At 39.2% G+C, this 23,909-nt stretch overlaps 1 protein-coding gene across 2 annotated transcripts; it reads left to right on the forward strand.

The window, feature by feature from the left end:
* Positions 1-1,835: 1,835 nt before the first annotated feature.
* On the forward strand, positions 1,836-23,058 carry LOC145987298 (uncharacterized). 2 transcript variants are annotated; one of them, XM_083121813.1, is made up of 4 exons: positions 1,836-1,934; positions 15,969-16,378; positions 19,466-19,613; positions 22,593-23,058. In XM_083121813.1, exons 1-4 carry the CDS (start codon positions 1,906-1,908, stop codon positions 22,702-22,704), a joined length of 699 nt encoding a protein of 232 aa, XP_082977939.1. In that variant the 5' UTR covers positions 1,836-1,905; the 3' UTR covers positions 22,705-23,058. The 2 variants fall into 2 exon arrangements, with proteins under 2 accessions (XP_082977939.1, XP_082977940.1); XM_083121814.1 differs by lacking the exon at positions 1,836-1,934 and adding an exon at positions 13,720-13,826.
* The last annotated feature ends 851 nt before the right edge of the window (positions 23,059-23,909 follow it).

Genomic DNA, 23,909 nt, shown 5'->3' on the forward strand with positions numbered 1-23,909 from the left:
CGAGCTAAATGGAGCCTACGTTTCAAAATCAATTTCGAACACTGCTCCGTAGTAATTGCAGGACCAAATTATGCATTAGGGCTTATAAATCTATTGCTGAAAGGAAGTTCAACAGTTTTAGAGCCAATCATCGGAAGCAATCTGTCGTGTATTCACACGCAGAGGTTAATTGATTCGCACACGTAGGTACTTCACAGTATAAAGATAGAAACGAGGATACAAAATAACGATTTAATACTAAACTTACAATAACCATTTCTAAGATGGCTGAACTCCTCATTTTATCAATAACAACTTTACAAACAATTGAATATCGATTCAGATATTATGCACACTTAACACAATCAATGCATTTTTCTAGCCAGCAGTAATTAACTTGTTACGTACTGCAAATATTACTAATGATATCCTTCCATGAACTTGCACACATTTCCAATTAGTGGTTATCTACGCATATGACTAGTAGTGGCTCCATCTGGTTTAGATTTTCTATTTCCCGAGGCTCTGATAGCTGGAATTCAGCAACCATGACAGCTATATACAGAGAACGGTTAATCTTTTTCTTCTATACGTGTGAGAGCAGGAAGTAGGCAAAACTTTCACATTCATTGACACCATACATGGCCCAACCATATTCACGCAATATCATAATTAAGGTCACAAGCCAACCTCGGTATGAACATCATGCGCAACTACGCATACTTTATATAGGTATATATATATATATATATATATATATATATATATATATATATATATATATATATATATATATATGTATGTATGTATGTACGTATGTATATATATGTATATTCAAGTCATGTTTTTGTACTTTTTGATGGAAGGGAATGAAAAATTAATACCGGTAACACTGCTTCAATAGCTGTAACGATGTTATGTGGAGAGAAAAAAATATTTGACTTCGCAAGATTTTAGGCCATCGTGCACTAACAAGTGGAATTTCCATTGCTTAAAGGACTTTATTTGAGTTTTTAAAAGTCTACTTTATGCACAGGAAGGCTTATCGGGACTGGACCTACAGTTTAAAGTGGGATCCAAACCACTTGTGCCTCCACCGACATTTATTTGATTTGACTTTTGTTACTTAGCGTCGTTTATCTGCCACTTTTGGATCGCGACAATGAGGATGAGTGATGACATGATGAAACTGATGAACGGACACTGACAAAGAACACCCATGCCCAGGCCGGGATTCGAACCCACGACCCCTGGCATCGTAGCGCTTTATGCTAACCACGGAGGTAGGCGTCTGTTGGCAGGAAACGAACAATCTGACCAATAAGAAATTGCTTTACCAAAACTTGTTTACATTCGCAAAATGTTGCATTCAATTAATACTTTTTAGCTCCTCTTTGTTATTAGCGCATGCGACCGAATTAGAATGTTTACTACCACTTATACAACAATGTGCAAATTGATTCATAGTATCCATTTACCTGCGTTTGTTATGCAAGGCTTCTCTTTGGCGGAAGGTATTAACAAAGAAACATCTAACAATTTGCCATTGTACGGCCATTACGTACATGTTTTCTGCAGGGAAAGGAAGACGTTTCTTGAAAAGTGGAAACAAATGTAACGTTTTTGTTTAGAAAATCCAACCAGAAGTTCTGTGAGAGTGCAAGGGACAATCTTCAAGGTCGGCCAAGTGCAGAGAGTGATGGATGAAAGAACTGCTTGGAGCAGGTAAGTGACGTTCAAAGAGGGTCTAAGTGGTGCAAATGACGCGTTAAAAGAAATATTTTTGCAGATGCCATGCCGTGAACTCAAGCTCGGTAGCTTATAAAGCTGGTTTTCAGAATTTCAACCCCTGATTGTGCGTGCGTCCCTTGTCTAGTGCAACGGTGTTACGTTCTACGGTACCAGCTTTGGAAGTGAACTCTCTGGATGCAGATCATATTACATTCCCTGACAAGGTGTGTATTTCACGAAGGCTCATAACCACGAATTGAAAGTAACATGGACTAGAAATACTTGTAGATACATGCATACTGAAATAATAATAGGTGAGATAAAGGTACCCCCCTGCATATTGCAAACTTTGGAGGCACTTTCCAATATTTGGGTGTACCCATGGGTGTCGGGAGGAGGGTCGATCGGGTTGGGGGAAACCCCCCCCTCCCTGGAAATTGACATCGTTCGTTTAAAGATACAAGAAAGCCAAAAGTGTGTTAGTCTTATTGCTAAAAACAGAAAAAAAGTTCCTTTAGTATTCGAAGAGAATAATCAAAGTAAAAATGCAATGGCTCGAAAACATTGAGTGAAAAATGCAGGAACAAGGTTGTATTCTACCATTTCATCCAAAGAACAAATGGTTCCACAGTTTTCAAAATTCTAATAATTACAGTTGTATTGTAAGTGAGAGGTCACACAACAAACTTTATGAAAAAAAATCCCCCTAACATTTAAAGCCTTTTCTTGAACGAGACATGCAAAAGTTAATATCAAAATGCATTTCAGATACTAACTGCATAAAATGCAAGAGAAATAATGGAAAATAGTTGTGCTGGTATTCACTCGTTTTGTGGATCGAGTCTTCACATTTATATAATAATAATTATTATTATTATTTTTATTTCGAATAAAATTTGTTTTTATTAATTTATAATATTAATATAATGACATTAATAACCGTGCTAATAATACTCCTTGTTATTTTATCTGCTATTCAACTTTTATCATTTGCCCGACCCCCCTTGCAAAAATTTCTGGCGACGGTCATGGGTGTACCATATCCAGTGTGCGAATTAACGGGGAGGGGGTGTGCCGAGAATTCCCCCCAACACAGAAAAATATCCCCGGCAAATAAATTATAATTTTTATCCCCGCCGCAACCGAACTGCGCACACTTTAGATCCAGAATTGTGCACACATCTCACTGACCTGTTTTGCGCACAGATTTTGATCAAACGTTGCCACTTTGATAGCTTTAAAGTCTCTGCGCAAAACTGTTTTTTTCTATAGACAAGAAGAGAGAGAGAAATTAGAAATAAAATAGTAAATCTCTTAAGGATTAAATAAAAAATATAATTTGACCAGTAAACGTAGCAAGTCAAGATACAATTTTCATACCAATTTAGTCAAACCCATAAGTTTGGTTAGGTTTGGTTAGGTTAGGTTAATGCCTAATGGTTATCCTCTATGCCTATCTAGTGCTAACCTTCCAGCAAAAACACGTGTAAGTCCACACACACACACACACACACACACACACACACACACACACACACACACACACACACACAAACAAACAAACACAACAGAAGTGAAAACGGCTTGAGAACATTTTACATCTGACAACATTGCCTCATTTTTTTGTGCGCAATCCTGTACATTGTGACAGCTTGTCAACGGCTTATCAGATACCACTGATAAAACCGGAAAAGTGTGCGCAATCCGGCTGTAGCCTTTTATCCCTGCCAGTGATGTTTTTATCCCATTCAAAGAAAATGAAATTGAAAGCATATAGTATATCATTTCTTAGCAATGTAACAAACATAACTGAAAAATCATTCGTTGTCCATTAACGGTCCAGTCATAAAAGATTTCCCTGTCGAAAAGTATGGAGGATTAAAGAAGGGCATCAATCTACAACTGACCAACCTCAGCGAGCCAACAGCAGGCTGTTTTCTACTTATTAGGTTTTTATAGCACAGTGCTGATATTTTACATGTATTATAAAATATTCACAAGAAAGTTTTAGGTAGGATATCTGCACGTTAAGTTTGAACTTGGCAATATAAATTTCGTCAAGTGTTCAATAGCTCTTTTTTGTCTATGAGTTTGGAATTCTTAGAATGCAAATACAGGGCTACGACAAAAGAAATAGACACTTTCAATGTTGTATAAAACAAAAACTATTCGTAATATCGCTGTTAGGTTGAGGAACTGTGGAAGTTTCGATAAGACACATTGTTGTTCCGGCGCAACAATTGCTAAGATGGTTGCAAACGCTGTTGAAAAATCATATTGTGTTCTTGAACTAGCCAAGACAGACTCCGTTACTGCCGTACAACGACATTTTCGAACACGTTTCGGAAAACCAGCACCTACTAGACGGTCGATCTACGATTGGTACAGAAAATTTGAAACAACTGGGTGTTTATGTAAAGGCAAAAGTCTGGGAAGACCCACTGCGTCAGAAGAAAAAGTGGATCGTGTCCGTGCGAAGTGCACAGCAAGGGCGAGTTTGGAACTACAAATGCCACAACAAACTGTGTGGAAAATTTTACGGAAGAGACTGAAAATGACGCCTTACAGATTGCAGTTATTGCAGCTTCTAAAGGAAGATGACAAGGTTAAACGTCGAGATTTCTGCATTGAAATGCAGGAACGTAATGGACAAGGAGCACATATTGAAGATCTGCGAGTTCCCCAAACAAAACTTAAAGAATTACTTTATAAACAGTGAAAAGTGTTTTCTGATAACATAAATAGTTTTGGATTTATAAAGCATTGAATGTGTGTATTTCTTTTGTAGTAGCCCTGTATAGTGTTTCTAAATTAAGTAAATTCTAAGGCAGTGATCCCCAAACCTTTTCATTTCACGGCGTCTGTAGTGTTTCAAGATTTTCCCGGGGCGCCCAAGTCACAATGTAGGCCTATCTAACTCCCGCAACGCTCAATTAGTGTGATTACGTTGCTTACCTTAAGTTAAAAAATAAACATATTTCAAATTCAGAAACATTTTACATGTAAAAAGTACTAAATAAGAATATATTTGGAAAAAGTGGCATTTCAGTGAAAATATTGGAACATTTCACGGCGCACTTGTAAGCCAGTCGCGGCGCACACTTTGGGAACCACTGTTCTGAGGTACTTAGAATAGTACCCATAGGAAGGCAATAGTTTAGTTTACTGATTGGTAACATATATACAAATTTGCATAACCCCCAAAAAGTACCTACCGAAATGAAACCACAAATACGCCACTCAATGGGAACCCCCCCCCAAGAGCAAAAAGCTTAATCGTACAGTAACCATATCTTCAGAAAAGTGTATTTTGATACATTCATATTTTTATGTCATCCTATCAAGGGTTAATTAACCAATAGGAAGTGTTTTAAATTCTGGAGTAAAATATTAATTATACAACTTCAAATTTTGCATTGGATTTTTTTAAAATTAATGTTCGATTATATTTCACATGATATGCAGCAATAATAAATTGTAAATTAATTAACAGTATAATGTGTAAATGAGAAATATGGGAAAATACTATAATACTACAGACCTCCTGCGATTGGTAGAGCCCTCTTTGATATCAGAGACCTTGGGTTCGAATCTTCAAAGGTCCCCCATATCCATCATCATTATTATGTAGCGTCGCTTTTCTGCCACTTTTGGCCAATCTCGACGATAAGGATGAGTGATAATATGATCAAATTAATGAAAGGGACACTCATAAAGGAACACCCGTGTCCAGACACCCACACCACCAACATTTTTATGCCTTTTAATTAGGGTTGGATAAGTAACTGGAAGAAGTAACGTTTTGTAGCACCGTTACTTTAGTTCTAGAAGTAACGAATTACCCTTATTTGTCCTAGGCTAAGGACAATTAACTGTTTACACAAGTTCCTTATCTGCTCGTTACATTGCGTGTTTTTCCAGGATAACTTTACATGTACAAGTTTAAAACAAGACAACAATGCGTGTTTCGTCCTGGCAAATAAAGCCTCTACTTCTGATTTTATCAAGATAACGCAAAGTACCGTTACAATTACTCCCGGTAACACGTTACTAATTATGGAGGGTGTCTGCAAATCAGCAAAATCAAAATTGCCTGACTTTTCCAGGACTAGAACCAACATTTTTCCAGGTAAAGTCATAAGGGAAATATGTAGGACGTCACTATGTTTTAGCTAACATCACGATTAAAATTTCACTTAACCAAGTTATTAGAACATTCACTTCACATGTAAAAGTGATATTGGTAGGATTGTCTTCTGGTTATAACAAATGTTCCTTTTTATCATGACAATTATAACGTAAATAACACATAATAGTAAAATTTAGTAATAAAATCTCTATTAATTCTAATATCTACCAAACACAATGCAAAATTTACAACAAGTAGGAAATTCCTATAGCCACTTACTTTAGCATCAAATACTTCAAAACCTTTTCCTAGATAACATTTCTACTGTAACTATCAAATTTTAGTAAAATCTTCACTTTCTCCAGAAATACAGAAAATTTATCTGATATTTCCAGAAAATAGTAAACTCCAGGATTTCCAGACTGGTGGACACCCTGAGAAACTCGTTACTTCTTAACTCTTTCTTCTACGATATCCAAACGCCGCCATAGCTTGCTAATGAACTTGCCTATTTTAAGCCACCAATTTCCACCTGCATTGTGGACTTGGAACTGTTAACAAGGTACCCTTGACTTCTGCTAAAAATAATCTTGAGAACTCTGAAGAAGCATGCAAATTTATTCATCGGAATCTCGGCGTTCATTTTGCAAATTTGCTAAGGTTTATGCGAGATTTTTCGCACTGTCTCGCGATGTGAATTTCTTTTGTCTCAGAGCAAACGCTTCCTGTTTCGCAAATACAATATCGCTTCTTTCAATTAGCAAGATGTTTCGAATCAATATTGAGGAGTTTCATTGTAATTTACTGATTTAAAATCTGAAATTACATGCAAGTGGACTACATATGGCATTGAAACCGCAGTGTTGATAGCAGTAGGACGTCTGACAGCCACGCCGGCGACTCGGGTTCGATTCCCGAGGTGGGTGATCTTGCCCAGGCTCTGGAGTTCACCCATCCTCTAATAAATTGATACCTGAGGGGAAAACCTGGAAGGATAAATAAAGCCGGTCGGAGAGTGGTGCTGATCACATCACCTACACGGATGGTCGATATGATTTGGCCTCTACCTTCACATCTGCTACAATGAGCAGAGTGTATCTTTATCTCCATATACGAGGGGGGTTCAAATCAAATCGAGACTTTTGATATTTCAGAATGACGGGGCACATTTGGATGATATGTCGAAATTGATGAAGGTACACTCGCAAAGAACACCAATGCCCAAGCTGGGATTCGAACCATTGACCAATGGCGTCGTAGCGTGCTATGCTAATCACTCTGCCACGGAGGCCGGCCTTGATATCTAACAACAACAAACAGTCAATGAGCATAGTGGGTGACAGCTGGCAACAGACAATATTATGCACATATAGAATTATTGAAGTCCAAGAGCCTTTCCAAGAACACAAAATTAAGACTATATAGGACACTCATCAGACCGGTGATAGCTTATGGTGCAGAATCCTGGAAACTTGCATCCAAGGCAGAAAGCAAGGTAATGTGCTTTGAAAGAAAAATCTTCCATTAAGAATGAAGATGGATCCTATAGAATTAGGAATAACATGGAATTAGAAGAGTTGATCCAACATGAACATGTGGGGAGATACATCAAATCGCAACGTTTAAGATGGGCAGGACATCTGATGAGAATGGAGGAGGACAGGTTACCACGCTTGGTATTAAATCAGAAACTATGGGGAACAAGGCCGAAAGGAAGATAGAGGGGGAGATGGATCGATGCGGTTGAGAATGATTTGAAAAGGATGAATGTACTTAATTGGAAGAATGTAGCTGAAGACAGAACGAGGTGGAGGAAGATTGTTTGGGATGCCAGAGTCCACCAAGGGCTGTAGTGCAAGAGAAGCAGAAAGAGAAGAAGAAGGTAGTGGGTGACAGCAATTCACCTTTGCCACGTGTGGTGCAAGGGATGTATCGGTCTTACAGCAACTAAGTCAACACGAAAAAGAAATACTCCCTCTGTCCCATAATTATAGTCCGGTATGCCAAAATGGTAACTTTTTTTCTTTTTTCTTTTGGATACTTGATCGGCCAATTTGTACTGATCATTGAGTAATAACGTTGTATGACTCATTGCCGTGTTTCATTTTCTTCTTCTGAATACACCAATGTCACAGTTTGCATATCGGACAATTATTGTGGGACAACAAACAAAAGTGTACCGGACAATAATTATGGGACAGAGGGAGTAGCAAATATGCTTTGAACACATGTTCGTATAGCATTTAATTACTGTAGTAGATTACGAAGTTTCGTAATATCTAATAATGCAAGCAAGGTATAGGATAGGGTCCCAAGAATTTTAGTTAAAATCATGAAAAAGAAATATTAGGTTCTACTCAACATTTTGGTGATAAACTGTCACTGGATGGCGACAGTGCGAAGTTTATGTAAAGGTTGGTAAATTATGCATCTCCTTGTTTCTGATATACTCATTGGCAAATAACTTGTTGACAGTTAGCTTCTATAGCTTATAACACTGCCTAACAGCAATATTTAATTTAGTGGGTGGAAATATGTACATTACGTACCACAGAGCACATATTAACTCAGTAGATCCATTAACTAATTCAAGCGAAGCTCAAATGATTTATTTACATCTTATAACAAATAAGGAGTTACAGCCGGGATCAACGTGTTTAATTCGATTTGTTTACTCAGCTAAGAAGAAAGATAAGCAAACATAGAAGGCTATTAAGATGATCCGTTTAAGCTTTAAATAAACATTTTTTTTTTATGTGCTGTGGCGTTCAGAGATATCTGAAGTAAAATATCATTGAAACGTTCAAGACTTTTTCATCGAACCAGGTCTGTACTTTTCACTGTCTTGTCCCACAATTGTCACGTGTTTTACATTTAAATACGATACGTTCGAGTGATTCTATTTATTTACGTAAGTAATAGTGGTTTATAAATATTTCTGAAGCTTTAATAGTTAGAAAGAGACTCCCCGGTGGCGCTGTCGATTTGTAATCAAGGTGTTGCGGGTTCGATTCCCTGTGGAGGCACATTGCACGGTAGTTTGGATCAAACTGTAAACTGTATGTCCAGTCTCCATTAGACTACCCCAGCATAAACTGAACTTAGAAAAAACTATAATAGTAATAAAGTTAAAACGCGAAGAATAATTGATCAAATTCATTGCTAACCCCTTCTACCTTAATTTAGATTAAGGAATAACTTCCAGACATAAATATTTAGTAATTTCAAACATTGCGAGCAGTTTTTTTTAAAAAATGCAGAATACATTCTTATTGGTTGAAGAATATCTCCTGTATCGCTAGAGAAAATGGTGTAATCGCGATGAGGATGGGTGATGATATGATGAAATTGATGAAGGGACATTCACAAAGAACGCCCATGTTCAGGTCGGGATTCGAACCCGAAACCCCTGGCGTCATAGCGCTCTGTGCTAATAACTATGCCACGAAAGTCGGGAAAAAATCATGAAAAGAGCAGTGCAAGAGGCTAAAAGTTACAGCATAAAATGACTTTGGTGTTATATTTGATTTAAAACTTTTTCTTACCAAATCTCCGCAGTCACTAAAGTTGCCGTCTGCATGCTATGATTTCAAAGGAATCAACAATATCTCTCTGTTCTCAGAACATTTTACGAATACTTTTTGGTCACCTAAAATTGAATACCGCTCTCTGGTCTGGTTTATACTATGTCCTTCATCTCTCTAGCTAGACCGAACCACGTTGCGAACTTTCTTCTTAGTAATTGTTCGTCAACTTTGTTTCACCAAGACATTTGCCAAGGACCTTTGTTATGTCCGGGCTAACACCTGACAAGAGATTGAAACTTGCAGATCACATATTCCTACTTAAAATAGAGTTATTATAAGAAGCGAACGCATGCTACAGGAAATTCATTTCCTAGTGCGTCACGCAATGCCCGAAGCACTCAACGTTTCACACACTCAAAGCCAAAGTTATGACTTATGAATGGTTGTTAAAGGTTCAGGAACAGTTTTTCTCGCACAATTTAAATTCGGTACAAGTTGTGTATTGTTTCATTGAAAAAAGGTTCCTGGACCGTATTTAAATTGATCTGGTAAAAAGGTTCCTGGACCGAATTTAAATACTTTCAGATAAAAGGTTCTTTATAGTCCAGAACCCATTTACGCTTGCTGATTTCCTCTCCTGGACCGGAATTAAATTTATTTAAAATTCCTGGACCTGTAACAACCCTAGCCTTATGTGTTCCAAAGAGTACCTAGTCAATACAATGATCTATCAAACCGAATATACAGGGTGGAAGAGAACTCTACCAACAAACTTTCACAGGTTGTTCAGAGGTGTTAACCGAGTGTTTTGATATGAGGAACCCATGGTCTACAGTAGCTTATTACAGAGTAATTGCATTTCTTTCTTTTGTTCAAATTCTACCACCTTTGTGTATTTTTACACGGAATTTGTTTCGTTTCTCGAGCTAAACTACCTTTGCTTATGTCTTGTGAAGATCTTAGTACGAGATTCCAGTCGACACTCACATGAACCTGGTTGCTTGTGAGTGATCGGTGATTTCAGAAATGTGACGCATTTAGGTTGAACTGCTGGTTGATGACCAACCTATGTGTAAAACTCTTGGGGGTGATAGAAGGAAATGGAATAATCTAATTCAAGGTACCTTTATAAGGTAGGCCATTCCCGAGGTTCCGAGATTTTCTCCCATGATTCTGTGCGCGCTATGACGTCATTAAGCGGACAGAATGGAACTTACTTCGTTATCGTATACGGAAGCTTGAGATAAATGGGTCGATTATTTACTTATACACACTTTTTCTTGAATGCCGGTAGAATGAGAACAAATCAATTTGTTTGTGCTCTTGCCACGTGCAATAATAATAGAAGAAAATCGCCTGGAATAAAGTGATCATCGCTTCCCAAAAACTTGCTGTAGCAGGATTGATTCAATTTGTTCCTCCAAATTTCGGACTTACGCAGTGGTGCAACCACAGGGGAGGGCAGAGGCATTGTCCCCCAACCTTCGACGGAAGTCAATTCTAGGGGGGGGCAAACATTGATGGCCAAAGGCACCTGCAGGGGGCAGAGAGGAGAAATTGCCCCCTTCTATTTCAAATTTTATACAAATAAAAATACATTTCGTAAAATTTTCTTGCTCGCTTTGCTTGCAGTGCCAGCTTTTCTCAGTCTCGTCAAGTTCAGAGACGTAGCTAGGGGGCGTCGGGAGTCGGCCATGGGCGCCAAATAATCTAATTTTTTTAAAAAATGTGAAAGACAGAATGCCTTGGCGCCATGTGATATTATTTGTTCCTTATTAAACCAATATTGTTTTAAATTGCAAAAATTGGATCAAAAAGTTTTCTTTCTCGCTTCGCTCGCAATATAATTGTTTTTTGTAATGTGATGTATTTAAATAATATGTTTTGTATATATGTAATGAAAAAACTTTGAATACGTACATAATTTAGTGTTAGCATCTTGCATATGTAGTTTCTTATTTTATGTCGCTCCATGTTGCATATGTGTAAAACATATGAAAGTTATACATGTTATATGTACAAGAAAAATATCTTCGGCATGCATTTATCATTCATTTTCTGCCATTCAAAAATACAGTTTTTGTACTTGTTTTCAATTATTAGCTAATGTAAAATTTCTGGTGTTGAAAAAATATTTCAAATCGTTTGTAATATAATTAAGCCTTGTTTCCATATTAAAACCAATAAGAACTCTTCGTCTGAGGAAGACCCTGATACAGGGTCGAAACGTTACGTGTTAAGTGTTTTTATCATAATAAACTGCCTTGGTCAGCAACTTATTTGTTTCAAATCGTTTATTCAAAATAAATGCTTTAGCACAGACATCTACCTCCCTTTTGCGTAATTTATGAGGATAATAACGTCTTTGATACTACTACTACTGCCACTAGTAATAATAATGCCATTATTAATGTTATTATTATTACTATTATTATTATTATTGGTACGTTTATCCTGGTACTTTCTCCCTCCAGATAAAAATTTGTGGTTGCGCCTCCGGCCTTATCTTCCACACTCGCCTTCCATATCATCACGTATGCAACTTTCAAAAACCTTTACACAATCGGAACTCAGTTTCTAAGTATTGCTTCATTGAATATCGAGTGCAAGATAAGATTTATTAGCTTTGAAGTTGAAACATCGTCCGCGAAAATAATACTTTGAACATCTCGTAGGTAGCGAACACGAATTAACAATTGCACTGTTACTTTACTTTATGTGCGTTTGTTGAGAAATTGTGCTGAAAATATAATGTACGACTTACAGGACAGGCGTTTCTCCCCTGCACATCCTTTCAATCTTCTCGTCAATCAATGAGAAGAAATGTCATGTAAATAATGACCAAAGAAGCTATTCAATCAGGCCCGTAGCCAGGAATTCTTTGTGGGGGGGGGGGGGGGCGAAGTCAATCCTGGAGGGGGCAAATTTTTAATATATTGTGTCGCATTGGCACATATTATGGTAGGGTACACAGAGGCACTTGCCCCCCTCCCCCAAAAGCTATAAGTAACAGAAAAGGGATAGTATCTTGAAACTGCAACGAAAAAAAAAACTTCGAGCAACATCAAATAGCAATATTTCGATAATGAATGACCTTTCCAGGTTGTCAAAGAATATAAAGTTTAACATAACTTTAACATGCCTTCGTAAGTATTTCTCTTCTTATATATTATCAGCACACTATTCAAGAAAACAAAAACCTAATTTTGCCGGATCCTGTGGCTGAGTGGTTAGCACAAGGGTCCCGGGTTCGAATCCCGCTTAGCCATGGTTGTATGTGAATGTCCATTTATCGTTTTCATCATTTCATCACTCATTCCCATCTTCGTAAATTAGCTAAGAGGAACAAAACGCGAAGTAAAATAAAATAAATCAAATAAAAAACAAACAAAAAAACTAATTTTATGTAGTGTAAACTGAAAAAATTAAGGGGGGTCTCCAGCCCCCTGATCCCACCTTGGGTGCGCGCTATTAACAATAACAGGGTTATAGAACATTCTGTGTCTTGGCTCGAAAATTATTTATCTCAAATTATCATCACATTATTTAAGAAGCCATGAACCTAATTTTATGTAGCGTAATTTCCTGAATGGGGTGCTGGAGTCCCCTGATTCCCACCTTGCATACGTGCTTGACTCGATAATTATTTCTCTCCTTATATTATCGTCACGTTATTTTATTTCACACCACAAGAAACCAAAAACCACATTTTAACTATTGTAAACCGCAAACTTTCGGAGGGTTCAAGTCCCCTAAGCCCCCCCTTGGATACGTGCCTGCTGCCATTGTCCCTTCATCAATTTAAACTAATCATCACTCATCCTGTTCGTCGCAATTAGCCAAAAGTGGAAGAAGACACTAAATAACAAAAACAAATTTATCCTCATCTTGGCGATCAACTGGAGAATCTGAAAAGTAGCGTAAAAATATTAAAGGAAAATTCCAGGATATTCAGTAAAAAGTCATATCAGAATATGCCCGGACAAGAACTTTCCTTAGAATTAGACATTTAAAATAAATGCAATAGGTTAGCTGGAAAGAAAAGCTGGCAGTGGACTACAGCCTACAGGGACAAGATATCACGCTTATAATGTATGAAACATAAACTATGCATTGTTTCGGAATAAGTGTATTCTTCTATCGCGTATTTGATCTCTTGTTGTCAAATTAAATTAACAGCTTAGGTGTATAATATCAAAAGATGCATGAAAACAGAGCGTTTCATGGGCCATCTGCTACATTCTACGCATAGCTTTCTTCCGCTCGTGTCCGCTTGGTGACGTCACAAGCTCTAGCCAATAACGTGCAAGTCGCGGAGTGGCCCCCTCTGAATCTAGTTGATCTAGTATGTTAGCGGATATAGACATTGCGATGAATGTGACAATTATGTAAGTTGGTTAATCAGTTTTATTATGTTTTAAGAATGTTCGTTGTTGTGAGCATTGAAGATGTTATGAAATGTAAGTTTATTGATAATTATGTATTTTATATTTCAAATATTAGAGTTGAAGATATTGTTTCTTTCTTGTGTACAAATGAGTTGATTTTCCTGAAGGTGGAAGATTAAAATATCATCCATATATGAAGTTTATACAGTACAGTTATTTAACAATCAAGTACGAGTTCTATCCTAGATTTGTTTCTTTTCTATGAATTTACAATACCTGAAGTATATCCAATTGCTTTCAAATTCGGCATACTCACTAATTTTGGCCTCGTAATCACGAATCTGCAGTTAAAATTTGGCGGTCACGTCTAGAAATTGCAAAATAACCTTGTCAGTTACCGCTATGATTCTCCATACACTAACATGAAGACCTCTTCGGTAAATTTCTCGTATCGGACAAACGGCTGAAATTTGCTAGTTCATTTAATTTGAATATTCGTACTTACGTATTCTGCATTGAGAAATATTGCTGAAAGTGGCATTTCACTTATTTCACGGAAATAAGCTCTATTTGCGACATATAGAGTAAGTTTTCTTCGTTTCTTTTGGCCTTCGGTAACACGCAAAATGGCGGTCAGTTTCACTATCATACTCGGCATGCAGTGTTTCCACCCCACTGCACCCAAAAATACCTACGTAGCCCCACAAACCATTGATGCATAGCCCCACGAACCATTCATACATAGCCTCACGAACCATTTCCGGTAAGGTTAGGTTAGGTAGGGTCACTATAGGTTACAATAGTTAAAAATTGGTTTCGAAAAAAATATGCATAGTCCCACACACCATTCTCGCATAGCCCCACGAACCATTGACGCATAGCCCCACGAACCATTGACACATAGCCCCATGAACCATTGACACATAGCCCCACAAACCATTTGCGGAAACGTACCTTCCTCAGTTACAAAAACACGCGTTTGGAAACACTGACCGGGATTACGTCATCAGACACAGGCTACATCCACCTGGAAGTAAATGGATGCAAGAGCTTTCGTGCATCAGTCACACATTTATATCGAAAAATAGATGATTTACCGGCAAAATTCAATGAACGATGCAAGAAAACACTTCCCCGAACTTCCACAAGTCTAAAGAAACTGCATTCGGTAAGTAATTTCTCCTGTAAATTTGAAGAAATCCGTTTGTCCGATACGAGAAATTTACCTTCTTCCTTTCCGCATAACGGTCTTGCTACGAACGTTGCTCAAGTGTCGTGCAATAAGTGAGAGCGTTGATTTGCATGCGAGCTTGCGTAAAGGTCGATGTTTGCTCCACGAAACATTCACGGTAAGGTTAGGTTAGGTTAGGTTAGGGAAGCATAGTTAAAATTAAGGGTCATCATAAACATAGTTTTGAAACGCTAATCATTGCAAAAAATAGTTGTTTACTTCATAAATCAAGGGTGTTTACTCCGTTCACGGACCCACTTTTTTCGACTTATTTTGCAATTTCTAGACGTGACCGCCAAATTTTAACTGCCGATTCGTGATTACGAGGCTAAAATTAGTGAGTATGCCGAATTTGAAAGCAATTGAAGATACTTCGAGTATTGTAAATTCGCTCCGATTAATTTTGTTTTGTAATCTCTCAGAGCCCATCCATGACAGCCCAAAGGACATAATACAAGTAAAACATATCAACATCACATTACTCTGTAATAAGGTGTCGAGGACCATGGGTTCGTCATATCAAAACACTCAGCTAACTTCCCTGAACAACCTGTGAAAGTTTGTCGGCAGAGTTCTGTTACACCCTGTATATTTTAAAAATTAAGCACGATTTAGAAGGTGGTTGTATAAGAATTTGTAAGTCACTTTTCTAGATATATGGAACTTTGTTGTTGTTTCCTCATGTTAGTCCATTCCAATGTAATATTAATGAATGTTGTATTTGGAAATGCTGGTTAAATAAGTTGAATCGATGAATGGTGAATACAATCCTCACCGAACAACTAATTGGCCGTTTTACCAACTACCTACATTTCTTCAGGCTAGTTTTCTTCTGGTATCACGTGGTTAACTCAAACATGACAGCCAATAATGTTTACTGATCAATTCACTTCCATCTGCCGAAAAATTCCGTTTAACAGGACGTGGCAAATTGCTTCCGAAATCTGATAACCAGACGAATCAACCAAGTTTCTTTGTTGCAGACAAAGCATGGGCGACTCAAACGCCACGTCCGTCCGAAGGACAACGGACACTCCCCAGCTCAAGCCGGACAAGAAGAGCAGAAGGCCGACAGACCTGAAGTTGAAAATACCATCTAACGACAGCTTCACGCTGAGGACGTCAGAAGCCGATTTCGACAATAACAACGCACCTCAGAGGAAGTCCACGGCTCGAAGACCCACGAACCTTCCTTTGAATTTGTCCAGAGATGACGCGGGTTTTCATCCAGGAAGGAAGTTTCCCTCGATGTACATTGAGGACCGTAGGGCGTCAGACCTTCCCCTGTTGCCACCATCGGAAATGGACACCGAGGCGCCACCAGATTACTTAAATGCTTCCTACGGGTACGTCACCACCGTCGTGCCGAAGATGATACCTGACAGGAGCCCAAGTAAGTACTTTACTAAATATAAAGATTTAATTTTCGTAACCTTGTGGGGTGTAAGGTGTACCCCTCCACGTAGTATACCCTGGACTGCATTTTGCAGACCAACGAGGCTCTGACGTCTGGACGTATGGCCAGCATAATCCTCTGGCGGACTGTGTGTGTGTTGTCCTGTGTTTTGTCCTTATGTGTGCTGAGAGCCGCTTTACAGCCTCAGCTTTTAACACAAGTATGAATATTTCAATCCTCCGACATTCTACGTGGGTTGTAAATAAAGTAGTGGCAACACTGTCAGGAAAAGGTGATAACACCGTGCATGTGTTATCAGGCAGTGAGCAATGTCAGTTTGGGCCCATGTCGATGTGTGGAGTGCCAAAAGTGGTCGGTACAGCGAGTGCTGTGGTGTATGTACGACGTTGACATGAACACCATTTTCTGTACTGCTGCTCTAAAACATGTTTACAAAGGTAGAAAATTGATTGTGTATCAAAATCCAGGTTGCCTGTGATATCAGCAAGACTTGCATGAAGCCTGGAGCAACAATACCTAGTCGTATCTGATGTTTACGTAATGGGTAAGTGCATTTCTTTAGGAGGTTGGGATGTGTCCGTGAGAACAACCTCAACATGAGGAAAATTGCATCATGCTGGGTTCCCGATATTGTCACCATTGTGCAACCATCAGGTAAGGCTAGTTATTGTTGCTTCAGGCTTCATGCAAGTCTTGATCACCTTCTCGTGCATTTTTGCCATGATCAAACCTGGATTTTGATCCACAATCACTCTTCTACCTTTGTAAACATGTTTTAGAGCAGTACAGAAAATGGTGTTCATTTCAACCTCCTACATACACAACAGCACTCGCTGTACCGATCGCTTCTGACACTCCACACATCAGCATGGCTCCAAACTGACATTGCTCGCTGCCTGATAGCACATGCACGATGTCATTACCTTTCCCTGACAGTGTTGCCACTCCTTTATTTACAACCCAGTTATGTTATATTAGTTATATTTTAGTTATTGCAAGGGGCTGGATCCCATATCATGTAACGGGTGCAAAATAGCCTAAGTGCTGACGCACCCAAAATTCCAAATTCAATAAATCAACCGATCGTACTCTTCTGGAGATCGAAGAGGTAGTCTCAGGGTAAAGACTTTAGCCTTGTCCGAATCACCACAGTCCCGTTACAGTCCGAAGTCGTGCCTAAATCTAAGGAACGCGGAGGAAGGTGATGATCACAGCATGGCTGCAATTTGTTGAGTGAGAACCAGAGGGACGTACCTCCAATTTATAAAGTTTGCAGGGGAGGGGAAACACTGTATTCTTAGGAATAAGTCTGACTGTTAAAGAGAGTAAGTACATTGGAGATACGTGCCTCAGCCTTACTGCTAGAGATATTGATTTGACTCCAATAGAGCTCTTCTGAGGAGTTTATTTAAACAAAATTGAAAACCGCATGTTTGGAGTTACGTTCCTCTGGTTCTCATACGACGAATTGCTTGCTGTAGCTGGGGTGTAAGGGACGATCTTTTGATTGATAGATCGATTGGTTTGGTGTTTTAAGTCCACTTTATACACAGTAGGGGCTCATCAGGACTGGATCTGCAGTTTAAAGAGGATCCGAACCACTATGTGCCTCCACCGGAATCGAACCCGGGACCCCTTGATTACAAGGCGACGACGACCTTTTGAGAAGGCACCCAAATGTCAAATCTCACTTCCACATAGTACACTCCAGTAACTCCAGTCTTGCAGGCCAATGGCGTCTGAACCTACGACCAGTAGTCAGTAAGATTGTGTGTTGTCCTGTCTTTTGTAGATAGATGTGCTGAGTGCTCCTTTACAGTTTAAACCTCCCACTTGTGCCCCCATCGGGTATCGAACCGGGACCTCTTGATTACAAGCCGACGACGTCACGACTTCGCCATCGGGGAGGTCCCAGACACGTGTTGAATTTAGTCAAGGGGCTTTGCCCTGACGGATGCAAATTGCCGGAGTGCTCAAGCACCCACAATTTTAAATTAAATCAATCATTCAATGGGTGAAAAACATATTGATCGGATTTAATTTATAAGAAGTATAGCAGATGAAAAAGCATTCTGTTTTTTTTTTCAATTTCGGCAGTAAATAGGCATAACATTGCGGTGCTTGATAGATATCTGTGTTTTACTTGTGAAAGTGGGGATAAAAAAGCTACAGCAGTGCTATTGTTGTTGTATTCCAAGTCGGTCGCCTGGGTCCGAATATTAGGGAACGTAACGGCACAGTTGAAGATTGGGTCGCAGTACCATCAGTTGCGAAAAAGATTCCACTGACAAGGGAGGTTATCTAAGTGTCCCCCTCCGATTTCCATGAAACTTGGCAGGTGTATAGAGGGGCTCAAAGGAAGAAATACGTGTTTTTTTTTGTTTCGACTAAAAAACTGTTTTAGGGGCAACCCCCATCAAATGTCAAGATGAAGACAAATTGAAGTGGGGATCTGACCCCGAAACCACGTAAATATGGCATAGGAAGAAACAGGGGGCATAAGGTCCCTCTATACACCTGCCAAATTTCATGAAAATCGGAGGGGGGCACAGGGGTCAGATCCCCACGTCAATTTGTCCTCATCTTGACATTTGAATCGGGTTTTGCCCCCTAAAACAGTTTTTTAGCCGAAGCAAAAAAAACACGTATGTCTTCCTTTGGGCCCCTCTATACACCTGCCACGTTTCATGAAAATCGGAGGGGGACACTTAGATAATCTCCCTTGTCAGTGGACAGATTTAAGGACCCCGCACACTGAGACGTGGGGAAACACGGAAAAATCCGGCAACAGAAATTCTGTCGTCTGGTTCCATTGATATCGAGTGGTGTAATGCCCTCTGCAGGGAAACGTGCGAAACCGAAGCACGGAATGTCCGGCCAGAAGAAGTCTGCAGGTTGTCTTGAGGGTTATGGCCCTCTGAGACGCCGGAAGCGAAACTGTTCCGTTCTGTTCAGACCTTCCGGCGTCTCGGTGAGCGTCAACCTTTACTCTCCTGTCTACTAGACTAATGTAAACGAGGCTTAATGCTGACCATATTGTTGATACTCTGTTTGTGTCAACAGGATCGTCACCTGTCGTAACTTCGATAGAGCTGGGATCGAGGCCGATCCACGTGACCTGCCCCTCTTGCTGCGAGATTATCAAGACGAGAGTCAAAACAGAAACAGGGAGCCTCACCCACTTCGCTGCGCTGCTTCTCTGCTGTCTGGGGTGAGTATTGTGTTTTGTACACTCAAACTTCCCGAAATGTTCTCAACACCCCTAATCTCCCCTCCCAACAAATGCCCAATGTGTGCAATGACGAGTCCAGGGGATGTGAACCCTTCCTAAATTCTTGACTTCTTCCTCGAGGAATTAATATTTTAATTTTACTCAGCAAACTTAAAGCGATGGGAGTTCCGTACCGTGGCGGTGCGGTCTAAGGCGTCGTGCGTGCACGGGGGACGCTGGTTCGAGTCTCCTGGGAGAAACGTAACAAATTTTCTCCTGAGATTACGGCCAGGTGTACGGAACCGGTGGCCACTCACCATCGCGAGGAAATTGGTGACGGAGTGGTTATCCCATCGCGCTAAGACGCCAGGGGTCATGGTTCGAATCCCGGCCTGGGCATGGATGTTTGTGATTGTCCATTCATCAATTTCATCATATCATCACTCATCGCCATCTTCGCAAATTAGCCAAAAGTGGCACAAAAAACGAAGTAAAATAAAGCAAATCAAATCAAATTGGTAAGTTACGAACGAGTAACGTAACCCCGTCACGGAAGCCTACAACAACGACTGCTGACCACGCCTCTCCCCCTAACTGTTTGGATGATCGCCCACCTCTGCTGAGGCATGCGGAAGTGAAGTAGGCCCCGTCCCTCATGGGCTGTTGCGCCACGGGTTACATTCAGATACCACGCAGGAAACGAGATTATTATCTGTATTTTTTAGAATTGAAAAGTGAATATAATTATTAATACGAGGGACATTCCGAAAGTAAGTTTCGTAATTTTTTTCACAGGGAAGCTGTATTACAAAGTGAGAAAACACATTGCCATAACAAAAGCCAATGTTTCCTGAATTCACGACTGGAGGAGCGAGAGCAGAGGAGCGATGGCGCATGCGCAGAGTGCCGAAGAATAGAGATAAGCAGCAGACCGACGTGCCCGAGCTCATTCGAGTGCAAACCAGTATGGCAGAAAGACGTGTGCTGGAAACGTGGTTACAAATGAAAGTGCGATACACTATTGCCACACACTAAGCAATCTGCAGTCCGCCATTCGATGCAAGAGACCAGGGCTCTTGAGTCGAGTGGTTTTGTTCTTGGATGACAATGCAAGACCACCATACATCAAGGGTCACCGCAGAACACATTCGTTGTCTGGGATGGGAGAGATTGAATCACCCGGCCTACAGCCCCGATCTTGCCCCATCATTCCACCATTTTTCTGCGTTGACGTCAGCACTATCGGGACGTCACTTCGGAAGCAATGAAGAGGTGCAACAGGCTGTGAAGAACTTCCTTAAATAACAAATAATAACGGAAACCTACAACGACGACTGGCTGTTCGTCATGAATGTAACAGTCATGCTGACCACTTAAATGCGTAACAAAAAAACTCGGAAACCTGAAGAAGTACAATGAAAAAATGACGAAACTTACTTTCAGAACGAGATTATTATCTGTATTTTTTTAAAATTGAAAAGTGTATATAATTATTAATATAACAGTTAGTTTTTAACATTCACTTGTTATACAGTTACAATTAATTATTCCTGTACTTCTTCAGGTTTCCGAGTTTTTTTGTTACGCATTTTCTAAAAACAAGTAACCAAAATTTAACAAAGATCCTATATTCCTATTTTCAAAATTATTTTGTAGTGCTAAGTCCACTTTATGCACATATTGGGTAATCGGAACTGGGCGTATACAGCCAAAAGTGGGAACCCCACAGAGTATCGAACCAGGGACTCCTTGGACACAAGGCGACCACGTTATCACTACGCCATCGAGGAAGTCATGCAATGCATGATTTACAAGAAAGGGTCACGATATGTTGTCGACGAGATTTAAACGAGCGCATTGTATTTGTGATGACGTCACAAAGACGGCTCGCAAAAGAAAAAAATAGCTCCTATGAACAATAATACCGGGCTTTAAATATTTAATAGAAGTTCAATTAAGAAAAAACCACATGGGTGTTCACGCTACGAAGTGAAAGGAAAATTCTATGAGAAACGATTTTCCATCCGTCAACTTTCAAATCTGTTGTACCCCCATTAGAGTTTGAAATCAGCCAGGGAGATCTTTGGAAAAGCCACGCTTGGATAAAGCAGATCAGAACAATTTGGGAATTTAGCATTCAAAATTTGGAAAAAGAAAAAAAAACGATGGATTGAAGACAAAGGAAAGAGAATATCATTACAGCGTGCATTGTTAGAAGTTGCCCGTAAGCTGTTGAATATTCTACCGTTAAATTTAACAGTCTCCTTGTCAATGTAAGAGAAAGTCGACGCAAGTTTTTATTTTTTAAATTTAAATTTGTCTGCTTGGGTTTGTTTTTAAGTCCACTTTATGCACAGAAAGGCTAATCGGGACTGGACCTACAGTTTTAAGTGGGATCCGAACCACTATGTGCCTCCACCGGGTAGATTTAATTTTGATAATTTTACCGTGCATAATATAGTTGATAAATATAGGCCTAAATTAAGTTGTGTGCAACAACTAACTCTCTAATCTTCATAAACCCGAAGGTTCATGGCTACAGCAACACAAGCGCCCCCCCCTTTCCTGGTCAAGATCAATCCATCTCAAAGTGATACTCCATCTTTGTGTTGGCCCTCCTACAGGTCTCTTACCATCAGGTTTCCCAACAAGAATCCTATAAACTCTCCTTGCCTCTCCTATTCGTGACACATGACACATTGATTTAATTATTACAATAATATCTGGACATAAATACATATTATGCAGTCCACTCACCTGTCACCTCAATCCCACTCACGGTCTTAGACATTTTGCAGCGTATCAGGCTATACGACAAATCTCACAAAATTTATATTGATCGCAGATGCATATAAATCAGTGTATGCATCTGCAAATCACTATGAATTAATGCATGACATAATCGCAACACGTTACGTAATAATAAGTTTAAACTTGGAATAAATGCACTGTAAGAAATATCTATTACTACCGTTGCAGGTGCATCTGCTGCTTCTGGTACCCCTACATTGAGGACAGCTGCAAGAACAAGAACCATTATTGCCCCAAGTGCGAAGCTTATATTGGCAGACCGTCAAAGAGAGATATGTGAAAATGAAGCATGGGAATGAATTATGATCTCAGATACGTTACATGTTGAACATTGTCGCCTTCAGTGCCATAGCGGCTGAATGACAGGACTGTGGGATGTCGCACTCAGGAACGCTCGTCAAACTTGTTCGCAGTTTATCTTGGGTATTGACAGAAGTGTGGACTTTTTTGCCAATATAAATTAAGTTTGAGGACGGTGCACTAACATTCATATTCAGTGACTGGGTATTTCTGTTACGTGCTGTGGTAAGTATATGAATATTCATTGGGATATCTTAGATTGTGAAAGAATTACGTACAAACAACATAATGTAATATGAATCTTTTTTGCAATAAATGTGTTTCTTTTCTCATTTTTCAGGTGTTTTACTTCATTGGCCTATTTCTATTTAGTTTTCTTGTATGTTGCTTGCATTGTAGAATAATTTTGCTGTAGTTTACGGTTATTACAAGCATAAGAAAAGAGTTTCTCGTTGTGACGTTTCAGGAGAACACACGCTCCCTTCATCAGACATTTATTTTCATTTTGACTAAAGATTCAGTTATAACAATGGTTAGCAATTTTTTAAACAAAAAGAATCCGTTATAATAATTTTAAATAAAAAATTATGTGATAAAATATATCTGAAATAAAAATAAAACAGACTGCTTCTTTTCACAGTTAGGTTGCTATATTACAACAATGTAAAATTGACAACATCCATTGTACTATAACGGATTCTTTTTGTTTAAAAAATTGCTAACCATTGTTATAACTGAATCTTTAGTCAAAATGAAAATAAATGTCTGATGAAGGGAGCGTGTGTTCTCCTGAAATATCACAACGAGAAACTCTTTTCTTATGCTTGTAATAACCGTAAACTACAGGAAAATAAAATATTTCTATTTGTTTATAAATGCCCTGAGTGACTGTTCTTACAATCATAACACAAAATGTGTCAATTGACAAAATTAAGTTGACTCTAAAGTGAGCAACTGCTAACGATTCACTTTTTTGATGCATCAAAATGCACAGAAAATGTATCTAATGGTAAGTTTTCCTGTTGCTGTTTCGTGTGATGCAAATGCATAAATTAACATGGCCAGACATGATCACTCCAAAGGCACCAAAGTTACACGTTTAGGTGAGTCGAGCCCACAGTGAAATGGACTTAGCCTGCCCTTCAGCCAATGCAAATATTCAGTCATTGGTCAGTAGCAGAGTAA

This window comes from Lepisma saccharinum, chromosome 4, assembly GCF_977018435.1.
Source record: "Lepisma saccharinum chromosome 4, izLepSacc3.1, whole genome shotgun sequence".
In the NCBI taxonomy this organism is placed as follows: Eukaryota; Metazoa; Arthropoda; class Insecta; order Zygentoma; family Lepismatidae; genus Lepisma; species Lepisma saccharinum.